The 15,461-nt window shown below is 37.9% G+C and overlaps 1 protein-coding gene across 3 annotated transcripts in view; it reads left to right on the plus strand.

Annotated features, from left to right (window-relative positions):
- Positions 1-15,461, plus strand: part of LOC149173922 (protein NO VEIN-like) — a 252,536-nt gene that overhangs the window by 110,270 nt on the left and 126,805 nt on the right. For all 3 annotated transcript variants that reach the window (XM_089424786.1, XM_089424785.1, XM_089424787.1), the window contains one exon: positions 5,100-5,760. In XM_089424786.1, the coding sequence (XP_089280912.1) occupies positions 5,100-5,760 (661 nt within the window). The remainder of the gene's footprint in view (positions 1-5,099; positions 5,761-15,461) is intronic.

Genomic DNA, 15,461 nt, shown 5'->3' on the forward strand with positions numbered 1-15,461 from the left:
CATTTCATCAGAGACTATGGGAGCTGTGAAGCTTGAGTATATTTCCACTGATGAGCAGGGTGCATATATTCTTACCAAAGCCTTACCACAGGGCAAGCATGTCTACTTCAGAGACAAGATGGGTGTGGTGAGGAACACCTTCCTCGGTAAGAGGGAGTGTTGAAATTTGGTACCGGAGGACAGGTGGTTCCCTTAGGGTTTGATATTTGGCCTAGGGAAAAGTGTCCAAAAGAATTTAATTTTTCTCCTAAAGTGACTTTATAATTTTATAAAGTTAAATCTAATTTAAAAGTGACTTTAAGTGATAAAGTTACTAAGTCTAATTTTAAAGTGACTTTTATAAAGTCAATGAAAAATTAGAAAGGAAAAGTGACTTTGGAAATAAATGACTAAGTGGGTCTTTATTAAAGTGGGGTGAATTAAAAAATAAAAAGTGAGATTTAAATGAGCATTTAATCTCAGCCTTAGATCTCAATCTATTTCAGTCATTGGATTTAGGGATCACCCAAAAGTCACTTGGGGTTAGATTAAAGGAGGAAAAGAAGGAAAAGGTCATTCATTCTTTCATGAGCAGATTGAAAGAAGGAGAGCAAGAGAGCAAGGGAGATTTCTGGACAGTGAGCTGCGGAGTTTCAGCAGCGGAGTTTCAGCAGAGCGGAGTTTCAGCAGCGGAGTTTCAGTGGGGCGGAGTTTCATCAAGTCTGTACAACGGAGTTTCAGCAGGGCGGAGTTTCAGCAAGGCGGAGTTTCAGCAAGGCTGAGTTTCAGCAAGGCTGAGATAAGTTGTAAAAGTTTGCTTGCTGATTTTTGCTAAATATTTCTCTTACTGTAAAAAAGACATTTTCCCGAAATAAAGAAGAGCTCTCAAACTGGTTTTCCCCAAAAGTTGTAGGGGGTTTTTCCAGGGTCACATTGACCAAAAATCTCAGTGTTTAAATGTGTTTTAATGGCTGTTTATTACTGCTGATTTTTATTTCTGCAATTTCCAGCATTTTGTAAAATTTCCAGAATTTGTGTTTTCAACAAATTTATTTTTTCCAGCTTGTTAAATGTATGGTTATGGGAAAAGGCATTTAACTATATGGGAGAAATAAGGAGAAACTGAAAACCGGGGTGGGAAATGAGAAATTTCTACATCAAGAACAAACCTCAGAGGATCTGAAAGTAGCCACATAATAGGTCTGTTGGCTAGCGAGGAGACCCTACAAAAGGATATTATAGTTAAGCCCATGTCATGCCAAAAATGTCCTTTACACAATACCAAACAGTGCTTTGGAAGAGTCCAAAAGTAGGTTTATTAATCTGCTACAGATACACGAATAGGTGTCTTAGACAGAGCAAAGAAAAGATACCCCTTCAGATCAACCAATCTTCAGAACAACTTAGATATCATAAATTTGCTTCAGATTGAATGGACAGAGGTTGCATCCGAACCAAATCTTGGACTAGCCATGGAATCGGATGCAACAAGTGTTTTAGAATAACTGCCAGAACCATTCTGAAATTCTCCTACTGATATATCAGATTTAGGTCAACGAATAGCCTCAGAAGCCAGCGAGCATCTTCAGGTCAATGAATAGATGTTAAAAGTTCCCACAGAGATTTGAGTTATTGTGAGAAACCTTAAGCCTTAGATCCTTTGCAATGAAGGACAAAACCTTCATAAACCCAATGAAAATCCAGTAACAAAAGACAACTTAATCACAAACCTTCTCTAAAATTTAGCTTGCTTCTTCAGATGAGCGTGACTCCTCAATGACCTCGGAATTCGCAGAGATATTTCAATTTTTGTGCATGAGAGAGATGGTTCAAATGGAGGGCATATGAACCCTATTTAAATAGGTCAAAGAGACATCAAGGAGGAGGAGACCGACCTGATCAATAAGAGGGAGCCGACCCTCCAAAATTTAAATTCAAAATTCAAAATTTAGAGTCAAAATAATTTACTTTTGAAGGCTGACTTGATTTTGAATTATAAATTAATTTGCCCTGTCCTCTTTCGCAAGTGAATTTGACTGGAACGAACAAAGTTCGTTCTTCACGTTAAATACTCCAGAAGACTTGGAATATGTAGATCTCCATTGGGGATACAAGAATATATATTAAAATGTATGAATAAGAATATGATGTTACAAATGAGAGTGAGGGCCTGCTTATATACCCTATAGGCAGGTGCCTCTTCATGGAATGTCATGTCCCATTTAGACATGCCTCTTCAGTACTAATTACGAATTGACTAATCATTATTACAATTGTCATCATTATTTATCTTTATATTTTTTATATATTTTATCCATAACATTGACTAGGATAGGCCCATGAAGTTTTAATTTATTTTTTTTGAAATAAAAATCCACTAATAAACCAATCAAGATGGGGCTCCTTTGGGGATTCTTTACCATAAGATGTGGCTACAATCTTTAAAGAGGCATATCTTCTCAATCATGAGGAGTTATGAGGTGTGTCACCTATCGTTGGAATCGGCATGACAAGGAGAATCAAAGGAAGATTATCTTGGGCACAAACACATTGATCTTCCCAATCAATTTCCTCAACGAACGCGGGGTTTCTTCTCGCTGCTGCTTGGGTTGACATCAATGACAACCAAATTCCAATAGTTGGGAGTGTGGTGGCATATCCTATACTTTATTAAAGTAGAAAGCAGAAATGGAGGTGTGGAGGCATCTGCCATACCTACTTTATCAAAGCAGAAAAATAGAAAAGAGTAACAGAGAAGCATCAAGTACCCAAGCAGTGGAAGTTCAAAATAGTTGGTGTGAGTGGTAGCTTCAGAAGGTCTTCTACATAAGATTTGTGTCTTAGCATGTGGAAGGCATTATTTGCCTCTTCTACTGATTAATGTCTTCTTTCCTAAGTCTAACTTAGGAAAAGTACAACAATAAATGTAAATTAATAATTGTGGTCTATTGAGTTATTTTATAAGGATAAATAATTTAATTATTTACGTAACTTAAAAATAATTTCAACCATTGATCTCCAAGATGGTTCTAGAAGGGAGATCTGGGTTAGGGATTTTGAAACAATGAAGATTATAAAGGAAGCCTAGTGAGGAGGTGAAGACACACGAAGGGCACAAGTCATGTTAGCAAGCCATCATTCAGAGAAAGCGATTTTCTCTAAGTGCAAGTGGCTCTGTGGACTAGGAACGCAGAGAAGGAGAAGTGTGAGTGGATTTGTGCGAATCTAGGAGGGCTGAGTAGGAGGAGATTGCAGGGCCAAGGTGCTGGAGGGAGATTGAATTCATCTGGAGGAGGACGAGTTGTTGGAGGGCCGAGGTGCTGGAGGGAGATTGAATTCATCTGGAGGAGGACGAGTTGCTGGAGGGCCGAGTTTTTCCTATTCTGCATTAGTGGCACGCAAGGAGGGTGCCGGTCGAATTGCTGGCAGAGTAGTTGGGTCAAGTTCCCCAGAGTCTAGGCTGATTTCATCTGGAGGCTAATTTTCTCGAGGCCAAGTTACCTTGGGCTGAATTCATTTTGAGGGAGCTATGTTATAGGTTCCAAATATTGTATTTTTCCTTGTATCTTTGTGGGTCGAAAAACCCAGATTTTCCAAATAATGAAATGATGGAGAATTGTTGTGGGTGAATTTATTTTGCAATGTGTGATTTCTCTCTCTGGTTTATTTCCACTGCATATACTTAATTCTAGAAGTTAAAAATACCAGTGATTTTATTTTTCGGCGATTCAGTAATTATTAGGGTAAATAAATAAATTGCTGGGGATAAACTAAATTGCCATTCTAGTGACTGGATTTTCCATCCCATAGCTACATTTTTCAACTTAATACTTTTGTTTTCGTGGTTATTCATTAGATTCATATATCCATTAACACATCTAGTTTTATGTCTGAATATGTTTATACCATGTGAATAATTGATGGCATCCATTGCGTAGCTTTGCTTTCTTTGAATGCAATATTACCTCTTTATCATGGCAGCTACTAGAGATTGGGAAAGAAAACTGATATGAAGGAAAACCTATACTGAATATAACTTGAGATGGCGAGATTGACTGCTTGATATCAGGGGACTCCAAAGGTCAAATATTCCCAGTCATTTTTCAGTGCTCTTAAGTTACCAAAATAAGGACATTTCTCTGATACATAACCAAAATAACTAAAATGGTAAGAGTCCATATTCAGCATATTAACTGTGAATTTTCTTCCCAGTGGATTTGAAATACCATCTAATGGCTATTTAGTTTACAAGTTAGACATTGGTTAATTTCTAAGTGTTCAAATCTACTAGATAAGTCGGGAGAATGTGTTCTGTTTAAAAAGGTCTTCCTGCTCTAATATGTGACTTCTAAATATAATTCGGATTAGCTTCATTAATCGTCTTATATGTGTGTGTAAAGCTTAGGACCAGTAAGGGGGATCACTGGCTGAATAATGAAGAATGGTTGTGTGAGAGTTCAATCCAATTGAAGAAATATTCAATGAAGTAAATCAAAGATATTGTAATTTTACAGGCTTATATTATAATTTCGTTGACTAATTTCCTGCAACATTAGAGTAAACTAATTTGTGCAAGGAGTAAGAGATGAAGAGATTGAATTTTTTCAAAGCATATTTACCGCAATCACATTGATACTACTAATATATTGTGTTGGGGTTTAAATTGGATGCCTACAAAGCTAAAGCTTCATCAATACCTGTTTCTTCATTTATTTAATATTTGGATATCAGGTTCAGAATGAGAAATTTGGATGGTCATCTCTAAAGTTATGCCTTTGATTACTGTCTCTATGTGTATTTATATTGTGAAAGCATCAGTGGCTTCTATGTTCTCAGTTCCTTTTCCCTATGAACGTTTTTGATCTCCCAAAGTTTTGGTTTCTCTGTTGGTTTGCCTGAATGCATACTCCTGATTTAAACTGAAGTCATGAAATTTTTTAAAAATGATTTCACTGGCCTCCATGTTGCTACCAATGATGGAAATAGGTCAGTGGTTGCATTAAATAGTACTGATAATTTTTGGTTCAGAACTTTATCACACTGTCTGATTAATTTGAACACTTGAAAGTACACTAAAATCTGAATTTGTGTATGTGTTTTCCTGATGCAAATGGCTTTAGGATGCACATTGGTTTTCTTTGGCGCACTAAGAAAGTTGAAAAGGACCTTAATCGTCAGGTGGAAGCTGAAACGGAGAAGAAAATCGATATTGAAAGAAGGAAACAAGTATCTGCAATGCAGTCCAAGATTATATCTGAACGGCTGGGTTCATTTTTGTCTAGCAACAAGGAAACTACGTCCTCTGGTCACAAACATATAAGGTTCGAGACAGTTTCAAGTTCAGATAATGATGAGGATCCTGCAGCTAGAAACACCAGTGTAAGATCGGTACCGAAGAGAAAATTAGATTACCAGTGTGAGAAGTCTGGGGGTAGGTGCCCATACCCGTCAGCAGCAGAAGAATTGGCACGGTTAGGAAAACAGCCATCAACAGATAAAGAAAGAAATTGCCTTAATGCCTTTTCTGATGAGGATGAGGATCCAGGTGGAAAATCACAGGATATGTGTAGGAGGAAAAGGAGAAAGGTTTTGCAACATGAGAAATCCTTGGTTAGTCGCCCTTGCCATTCAACAGCTGAAGAGCATGTTATGTTGGGGAAACAAGTATCCACAGAAAAATCCAAATACGCAAAAGATGATGTTCTTCTTCTCAAAGACAATGAACTGAAAATATTCATTGCAGCTTGGAAGGACATTTGTCGGGAACAGTCGGTGTATGAGGTTTGTATTTTCCAATTTCAAAGGTTCTAATACACATTGCAGTTTACTCTCTTGTTGGACTTATACAATGAATCTATAATTATAAAGGACATGGATTCTGTAACAGAGTTTTCATTCTTTTCCAATTAATATTGTATTTCCGATTTTGTTATTCTCTATATGCAGTGACCACAAACAGCTAAAAGGGGTTGTATATGATTATTGGATAATTGCTCTACTAGATGTTGAAGTTTTATTAGTTGTAAATTTTCTTTAGTTGCCTGTTAAAGAATAACTCCAGCTATTAACGGGCTAGTTATTTCAGGCTTTTATCTTCTAGAATGTGAGACTAGAAATTTGACATTTTTGATTTTCTGCAGCGTTAATTTTTTTCTCCAAAGCTACTCATGTAATCCCTTTGTTATTGCCTTTGTTCTTTCTTGTTGTCTCTGAAGCTGCTTGTAATTTTTCCAAGTGTTGGTGCTTTTCTAATGTTCTCTTATTAAATAACTCAAAACATATATGCTTAATGGAAAATTAATTTTCTGAACATTGCATCTATTACGTAACAGCTGAAAAACACATATGCAGGGATTTCTTCGAATCAGCTTTTTATTACTTAGACAAAACTTGCAAGGTGGCCTCTGCAGCTTTCTTAAACCAGCAGCTGCATGGTCACTAAATTCACCTCAAACAATAGTGTATGACCTATGAAAAGAGGGTACATTAGCTACAGCAGTACAACCTGCTCTAACTCTGCCTTTCCTGGACAGAAAATCACTCATTCTCCCTTTCAATCATTCGAGCACACACCAACAACACATCATATGGCCAGGTTTGAAAATGTATGGCCTATGCATGAAGAAAAGGCAGCTACAACAATGGTATGAACTGTATGGCCTGTTACCAACCATTTTGTGGGTGATATCCCTAAGAGATTTTTTTTTCTCCAAGATGGTTCTCAGCCGGTAGCCAGCAGGCCCTTGCAACCACCAACTAGCTGGTTGTGCCATTTCTCTGCCAATTGAACCAGCCATGTTGTCCCTTACCCATCTGCCATGATCATATGTTTGAAGGTGGGCCGCTCGAACCTAAAGGTATCCCTTGTCATTTGGTAGTTGAGTCTTGTAGTTCACTTATCAGGGACACATCTAGGCATGGATTAATTGGGGGATTTAGCGGAAAGAATAGGCTAGGTTTGTGCTCTTGTCCCCTATACCTTTTTTGGATGTTAACCTTGGATTCTAGTCCCATGGGATCTCTTTTACTGACCCTCTTTTATTGACCCTTTTGGCTTTAGGGATGGTACTTCATGGAAAACCCTGATTTTGGTTGCATGGTCCTGCTCCTTCATCCACATATATTGCCCCCTTGCCACTCATTATGACCCCATTCATCATTTCTCCCACTTGGGTCGATATTCATCCACTGGGTCCACATAGGGTTAACTCTCCCCTTCCCCTTGCCCGCACCTTGGGTCGGGCCTGGAATGATGCCCCAGATGTTGATGCAGCTAAAAAGAAAAGTAAAAGCATAATTGGCCACACTCAACAGGAAATGTACCACGAAATGCAAAAGATGGCCGGGACAAACACATTTAGCACGTGGGCAAAAGCCAATACATGAACTCTACCCCATCATCATGGCCATCACCCTAGTTCCTTCAGGTTCTGTGAGCCTCCTTCATCATATAGGAACCCATGATTGTCCCAACCCCTGGTGGGCAATGAACTGCCCTACCTTAAAGGGGCAGTTCTCACACACCTATATCTCACACATCATGCTCTTAACCCTTGAGCTCCGAGCAATTAATTGAAGAAAAATCATCAAAAGGCAAAAGGCATATAAATAAGGGTGGGAAAATCAAGGCCGGGACACCTCATGTAACATGATTGCTCCCTCCTATACATTATATACCCAAGCGTGGGCTTTCCTTTTTCTAGCTAACCTTGTATCCCAGCTTGTGGCCCAGGGCTGCCTTTTTCATTCTCTACTCCATTCATCTCTCTATCACTTGCCACCATCTTTTAAAGGATGTACCTTGGACATATTATCCCCTGTAGGAGTAGAAACCACCTAATCGGATACTTGGTTAACCCCATTTTGAGCTTGGAGACATTAGTACCTACCAAAGCCCATTATGGAAGGGCATGCCATTATGAAGTCCACACTTGTGGTCCATGGTTTATAAGCTCTTTTACTGTATTTCCTTGATGACTTCTTGTACTGGAAGGCTAGGGGGGCGCATTGGATCTTACGCGGGATTATAGGTGGTCTGGAACAAACAAAGTTCATTCTTCAAGTTAAATACTTCAGTAGACTTGGAATATGTAGATCTCCATTTAGGATATAAGAATATATATTAAAATGTATGAACAGGAATGATGATACAATTGAGAGGAGGGGCCTACTTAAACAAATTGACGGGTCATGTCTACTTAGACCCGTCAATTTGTTTAACTAATGATTATTTATTTACATATTATTATGTTTATTATTTATTATCTATATTTATTACTTTTACATAATTATATTAGGATTGTTGCTATAATTATATTAGAGTTGTTGCTATAACTTGTTCGGGTCTGCATATTATATCACAATCACTGTTTTTAGTGTGACATACCTTTAAGACTTTGCGATGTGGCAGACGCGGTGTTTCATCAAGGAGTATTGTAATGGTCCGACGTGTCCACAATACACATATCGCAATCGACGGATTTGGGGCGGTGATACATAATAAACTTTATGGTTTGTGATTATGCGACAGATGCGATATTATATTGAGTTGTATTACAATGGTGCAACGGGTCCCAATGATATCACAATCACAACTTTTAACATTACTGATGTAACATAGTTGATACTCATACTGTCGATGAAGCATACGCGATATAATATTAAACAGTCGACGATCGTCAATAGATCCGTCGGGTCCAGAACTCCATCACAATTGGGGATATTAGTGTAACAAGGCTTCAATACTTGTGACACAACAGATGCGATATTGTATTGAGGTGTGTTGTATTTGAGTGATCGGGTCCGCAATGCATATCGCAATCGGGGGTTTTGAGCAGTGTTACATAACTTAATATAATAGAACCGCCGATAAAGTTCCTCCGATGATACTGTTAACTCCTCTCGGCTCTTCCTCTTGGGCATATGCATTTTAAAGGGTTTCCAACGACTTCTTCCTCTTACTCTTGGGTTCTCGCTCCTATGACTTCTCTGTGATTTCTTTTCACTCTTCCGATAGCTCTTCTTTTGATGATGTGTTCTTCTTTGCTCCTCCGATATCGCTGTTGCTCTTGTGGCTTATCTTCCTGTGACCTCCGATAACTCTTCTTTGACTGTTCTTGTCCTTGGCTTCCAATGGCTTCCTTGATGGCTTTCCTTCTTGTGTCTACTGTTTTTATTATGTCTGTATATATGTATTTAATCCACTTGGGTCCTCCATCTCATCATATATATCAAACTTTCATCACTATGAGCATTATGATCAATGGGCATCAATAGGCAACATCATGTATCAAAAAATTTGCTATCACAAACACTGCTGTATTGACATCAATGACAACCTAAATTAACAAATCTCTTCCCAGGGTTTGATGATGGGCTTGGGAAGTGCAAATTGACCTTCTGCATCTGCATGCACATCTGCTCTTAAACTGGGTACTGCATGAACGATTTCTTGCTGCTGATGGGAGTCTGTCTCAACCCTAAACAGAGGATTGTTCTGAACAGAAAATGGTTCAGAATGAAAACTCTTCTCTGAAGCTAATCTCGCTGGAACTGAGATTCTAGCTGCAAAAATTCAATCTTATCCTGTGCATTTTGTATACAAAATTTAATATCAGCAAGAGTGTCCTTGTTGATTTTAACTGTGCTTTTAGCAATAGATATTATTAGAGTTCTCAATAAATCTAATAAATTATCAATTCGATCCATTTAAAAGGAGCTCTCCGCTGACAATGGCAATGGTTCAAAACAACTTTCAATTTCCAAGGCAATCAAAGCCTTACTCTTTGCCTTCTATATGACACCAAACAAACAACCAACAAACCAAACCAAACCAATTTGCATATATAACTTATATGATCCTTAAGCAAGCACCATTATATGCCACGAAATTCAACTCATTAACTGGCGCAATGCTGAAATATATGATTCAACTCGACATAGTGGTGTTTCAAACCAAGACATACGGATATATGCTCACAACGAGCATCAAAGAGAATATGCACAAACTTAGACTCATGAAACACATTCAAAATGCAATAAACCAACACATTCTCTAACCAAAAGCTTAACCTTTGACTTCAAAAAAAACTCAACGCTCGTACCAGGTCGATCAACACAAAGTATTGCATGGAGAGAGCTACCTTGGGCTTCGAATTCACCAATGTGATCTAATCTACAATTCGAAGAGACATTCAATGTATAAATATTGTTTTATTTATTTATTTAAATATAGCTTTGACCAACATTAAACCATGGAGGGCGAAAAACAGACCACATACCGTAGGCACAGATTGAGTTTTATCTGCAGAATATGTGCAGGTTAGACCAACGTTGCTTCAACAAATTCTCATCATTTAACACTGCCCTCAACGTTGCATTCCATGCTGAATGGCCTCCACTGCCACTACAAACCTGACGCTACAGACGAGAGGGATTTTAATGTTCACGTCCCTTTTTCTGGAGACAAGTCAAAACCTTGTATGAAGTTCTTCAATGCATCTAGATGTCCTTATGGTGAAGGTTGGCACTTCTCGCATTATGTTGTGGGAGACATTGCGGCCCTTGGTTTGGCGCTCTGCCCATGTATTTCCCGCTTCATCAGAACAAGCGTTTATCTAGTTGGATGAGATGGCTCCTCCATGGCTTTGAACGATTTTGATAACTTTTGAAGAGTAGGGCTTCAATCAATGGGATTCAATGCATTTGACATACCAATAGGTCTTCAAGGCTCCATTCCAGCGCATGAACACTGTATTGACCAGTGACATCACAAAATTCAACGCAGGAACCAACATACAAAGAATAATCGTGTGCTCTCTCCCTCAACGGTGAATGAGGAATGCATATATTAGAGTTCTAATTAGCGGAACATATAATCTTAGGCCTTTGACTCAAGATCGAACCTTGTGAAAATCTCCTTTAGCTCCTCTATTTGCTCTTGTGAAAGGCTTTTCTAGCAACCTATGGGGTTTTGGCCTTCGAAAAACTACAGTTCCTCGACCCTTCTAATGGGAAAACAGAAAACTCCAGCCCCAACGACAATCTTAGAGCCTGTATTGTATTATCGTGGGTTTCTTGCCATAACAATCCATATTGCATTCCGTATTACCTCTGTTGATTGAAAATCAGATAATACGATACTTCTCTATGGGGAATGTGCTTGGAATTTGGAATTTGTGCTTCAAATGATTTTGTATTCCACAGACTTCAAGATCATCGCGCAGAGAATTCAACGGAGTTCAACCAATGCCCCAATAGATTGAAAATCCCCACAAAGATTGCTAGGAGATGAGCCAGCGTATCCATTACAATGCAAAAAGACAGTCATTAGATAGGCAAAGGTAGAGAGGTGAGCGTTAGGTATGGGTACAGGTCTAGGCGTAAGTAATGTGCGCTAGAATAGGAGACAGGTTGAGCGAGATGGCAACAGAGAAAGGGTGTGATTTTAGTGAGGGCACCTAGGTAGAGGCAGACTAACAGACACTTAGTTAGCTTGAATAAGTAGGAACAATTTTGCAAAGAATGATAGCGCTGCGACAACAAGAAGATAGAGGCAGAGGAGTTATGATTGAGCAGAAAAACCCTTCAGATAGGTAGCTCAACTTTAGCTTAAAATATTTAGAAGTGCAGTTCTAATGGCATAACTTGTATATAGAGAAAGGCCACAAAAACCATTGGCTCAAATATGGGCAGGGTAGGAGTACGCCTGCTCTGATACCATGTTAAACACAAAAGAATAGTGGACAACTGAATAGGATAAACATGAATTGCATTTCGATTAACAAAGATATACATTTATAATACATTCTTGTGACCCTTGGTCTTCTTCTACCAAGTGGTCCCTCAAACTCCAATGACTGTTCACTTTCCACACCAACCCTTAGCAGATTAGTTGTCCAACACTCTATATAAAATGCCCTTCCATTTTTGTAATTCTTATTAATAAATAAATAAATATTTTTTTCTCTTGGGGAGCTTGGGACTTAGATCCCTTGGCATCCTCCATCTCCTTATTTAAAAAGGAGAACTAACACAATAATTTACTTCTGCCTACTAACTTGCATTTGCATTCTAACTTCATTTGCATTGCATAGTTTAATCTTTTTGTTGCATTTCATCATTTTGAAAATCATTGTTAGCAATCTCTTTGTCTTTTAGTTATTTGTGTTGATATCATTAAATTTCACTTGCTCCTATTCTCTATATCTCATAAGTGAAGAACGCTCTAATAAACACTATAACTAAAGACTTTTGAAATTGTTATCGTTAACATTGTTTCATTAAGATATCTTAAGTTTGCTTCATTGAGTTGCTATTGGAAATCTTGTAGCCTTGTGAGCTAAGTTGATATCTCAATAAAGTTTGGTTATAAGTGGTTTACATCTTTACATTGAAGCATATTGTCATTATCTCATCTAGCTTGGTCATCATCTTACATTTGCATCCTAGTTTAGATTGCATCCTTAAAATTTACCTCCAATCCTAAGTTTGGTTGAAAGAAAGTTAGGACCACCTTTGTTTTGTAGCTTACGTAGGATAGACCCTCTTTAGTGGTTAACATGGTGACCTTGCAGTCGTTAGAGCCACATTTTCTGCAGTGCCAGACGCACCATGTGGTTAGATCTCAAGGGGAGGGATCATTAACCAAGCCATAGCATGCTTCCCCTTGCTTTCTCTCCATAACCTACTCTAGAGATTAGCCTCAAAACAACTAGGAGGAAGGATTCATCTCGATTACGCATATTAATTAAAATCAACCAAGATCTTGCATTTCACATTAGCTTAGATCTTGCATTCATTCCTTGTTGATAATTGGTAATTGGAATTGTTGGCTAAATTTATAATTTGCAAGTTTATTGTATTTGGAAATATCATCTTTTCTTGCAACTTTCTTTCTTCAAGGTTCATTGCTCATATATCTGGTTATCTTGGTCTTTAAATTTTTGTGCTAACTCTTCTTGCAACATTGTTATTATTGTAACTTTGAACATCTATTTACTTGCAAGTATCTAAATTTCCATTGAGCATTGTAAAGGCACTGGTTTGTTACATTTATATTTTGTATCTGCCTTATTGATCCCAATTGCATTTATCTTAATATACATTGCTCATAAACTCTCACACTTGCTTTAATTAATAATCAAGTTACACTAATAATAATTGCCTTGCCCTTAATCTCCTAGACTTGTTGTTCCAACAAGTTTTCCTTCATTATCATCCTTAGGGACTACCCCCCTTGACTTACTTAGGAGAGAGTCTAAATAGAGTGAATAGGGATTTAGAGTGACAACCCCTGTTTTGAGCGTTGTGCCTTAGGTGTACACTTCAGGCGACAACAATGGTCATCCCTAGATTAACTAGGGAGGGCTTCTACCACCCCATGGAGCCCTAACACTTGAGAGATATTGCACCACATTGTCTTGATGGCCCCCACAAAGATGATGCAAGGCATCCAAAGTTGGATTTTGACATATGGAGACACTTTGAAGCTTGATTAAGGGCTTTCCCTCAATCATTTAGTTGATTATGGTGATTGGACATCCACCTTGCCCATTCCATGCATTTTTAGAGCGTTTACTACCCAAAAGGGGCATGACTTCATGCTAGAGGAGAGTTTTGACTCATGTGGGATTATGTTGGCTTGTAACCCATTTTCTTCATGTATACTAAAAATCAAGCTTGCTATTTTCATCACTACACTTCTATTTTGGCCTCTTCTTAAGAGCTTGACTTAGCCTATGTGTGACTTGCTACTTCTATAGATTTGATCTTTATGGTGCCCTTGCTATTGGAGATTGGATTTTGTCTTAGAGATGCCTTTTTGGGATTGAAAGAAGGAATTTTCATGAAGAGTTGTAAGTTTATTACATATTTTTTTCTTTTGTTTTATGTTTAAATGCAAATTATTTATTGAAAATCTTGGTTGATTATTGCATGTTAAACATCTCTTCCTTGGAATCCGTAGGGGACCTCTTAGAGAGCTTTCCCTATTTAATTTCTCCCTTTACCAAACATATAGTTAGGGTTTATACAACTGAAAACAAGAAGTTATTCCCCTTACTCCAAGCATTTGTCCATTATCTATTGAATTAGCCCTAAGGACCGCAACACCCAAGTAGGATTTGACACTCGCAACCTTGTTGTTGATCAAAAACTTTGAAAATTTTAATTTTTCACTTTCTCTTGTTTTCTAAGCCTTTCAAGGCAAGCTGCTAGGACATTTTTGTAGGGCTGAATTCAATTAGGGCTTTTGTAGATGAACATTTGAGGTAATAAAACTTGAGTTTAACTTTGTTAACTCATTCAACTCAAAATCTAGCTTTTTGCATGGTTAAATTTACCCTAGAAGGGCTGATGTCATCTTTTTATCAGTGTTCCACGGGGGCGCGTCCCCCAGGGTCAGGTGTGCGCACCCCTAGCAACCCATGCACCCGGGACGGGGGGACATCTAGGGAAACGTTTCCCCACGTCCCCCTTTTGGGGAAACATAGGGAGACGCAGGGGGGAACATTTCCCCAATGTGGGGGACGCGACTCCCCAAAATGGGGATGCCTGGGCGACCCCCTCAAAATGGGCTATGCGTCCCCCCTTAAATTTGCTTGTAAACAATGTTTTATAATTTATCTTTCATTTTCAACCTTTTACTTAAATTTGTAACATTACCATGAAATGACTCAGGATGTTTGAGAGTGGTTCCGACCTCATTGGATTTCATATGGATAAAGTAGAATTTTAGATCTCACTCAAAATCTAGTAGGCTTAACAGTTTTTCAGGAATTCAAGATTCGATGGATTGTACAAGGGTATGGAATTAGTATTTAATCAAGAGCACCAAGCCCTTTGTGTACTTTCAAGGGACTTTTAGACTTATCACTCCACTGTTTTTGAGTTTTAGTTATATCAATTTAACTATTCTAGTCTTCAGATTTCAATATCTATTATAGTCTATTTTGCTTAGTACTAATTAAATTCTAGAATGATGAATGATGAATTTTAATTTTAAATCAATTTATAATCTAGAATGATGAATGATGAATTTAATTTTTAAATCAATGTAGATTCTAGAATGGTGACTAATGAATAATTAATATGGATCAGAGTATTTCATTATTGAATCTCGTGGTCTATGGATGAGTCATGTAAGGATGATAAGTATGGATCAATGTATTTCATTATTTAATTCAATTATGTATGCATCATTGTATTTATGCTTTCATTATTGAATATGAATTTTATATATATATGTAGTAAAAAGCAAAAAAAATTATATACATCGATGCCCCCCTGTCTCACCTAAATTTCCCTAAAATTTGAGGGTACTCCCACACGTCCCCTTTGTGCGTCTCCTTGTCCCGAAGTCTTGGTGGAACATTGCTTTTTGTAAGCATTTTGTGCCCTAGAAGAACCCTAACTCGAGTTAGGGCTTCAACTTAAGGCTTAATTTGAAGGTTGCCTTATTCCTTTGTTGATTTTATCTTTAG

This window comes from Pinus tabuliformis, chromosome 4_2, assembly GCF_031772625.1.
Source record: "Pinus tabuliformis cultivar Carrire ecotype Pingquan chromosome 4_2, CPIR1, whole genome shotgun sequence".
NCBI classification, from domain to species: domain Eukaryota; kingdom Viridiplantae; phylum Streptophyta; class Pinopsida; order Pinales; family Pinaceae; genus Pinus; species Pinus tabuliformis.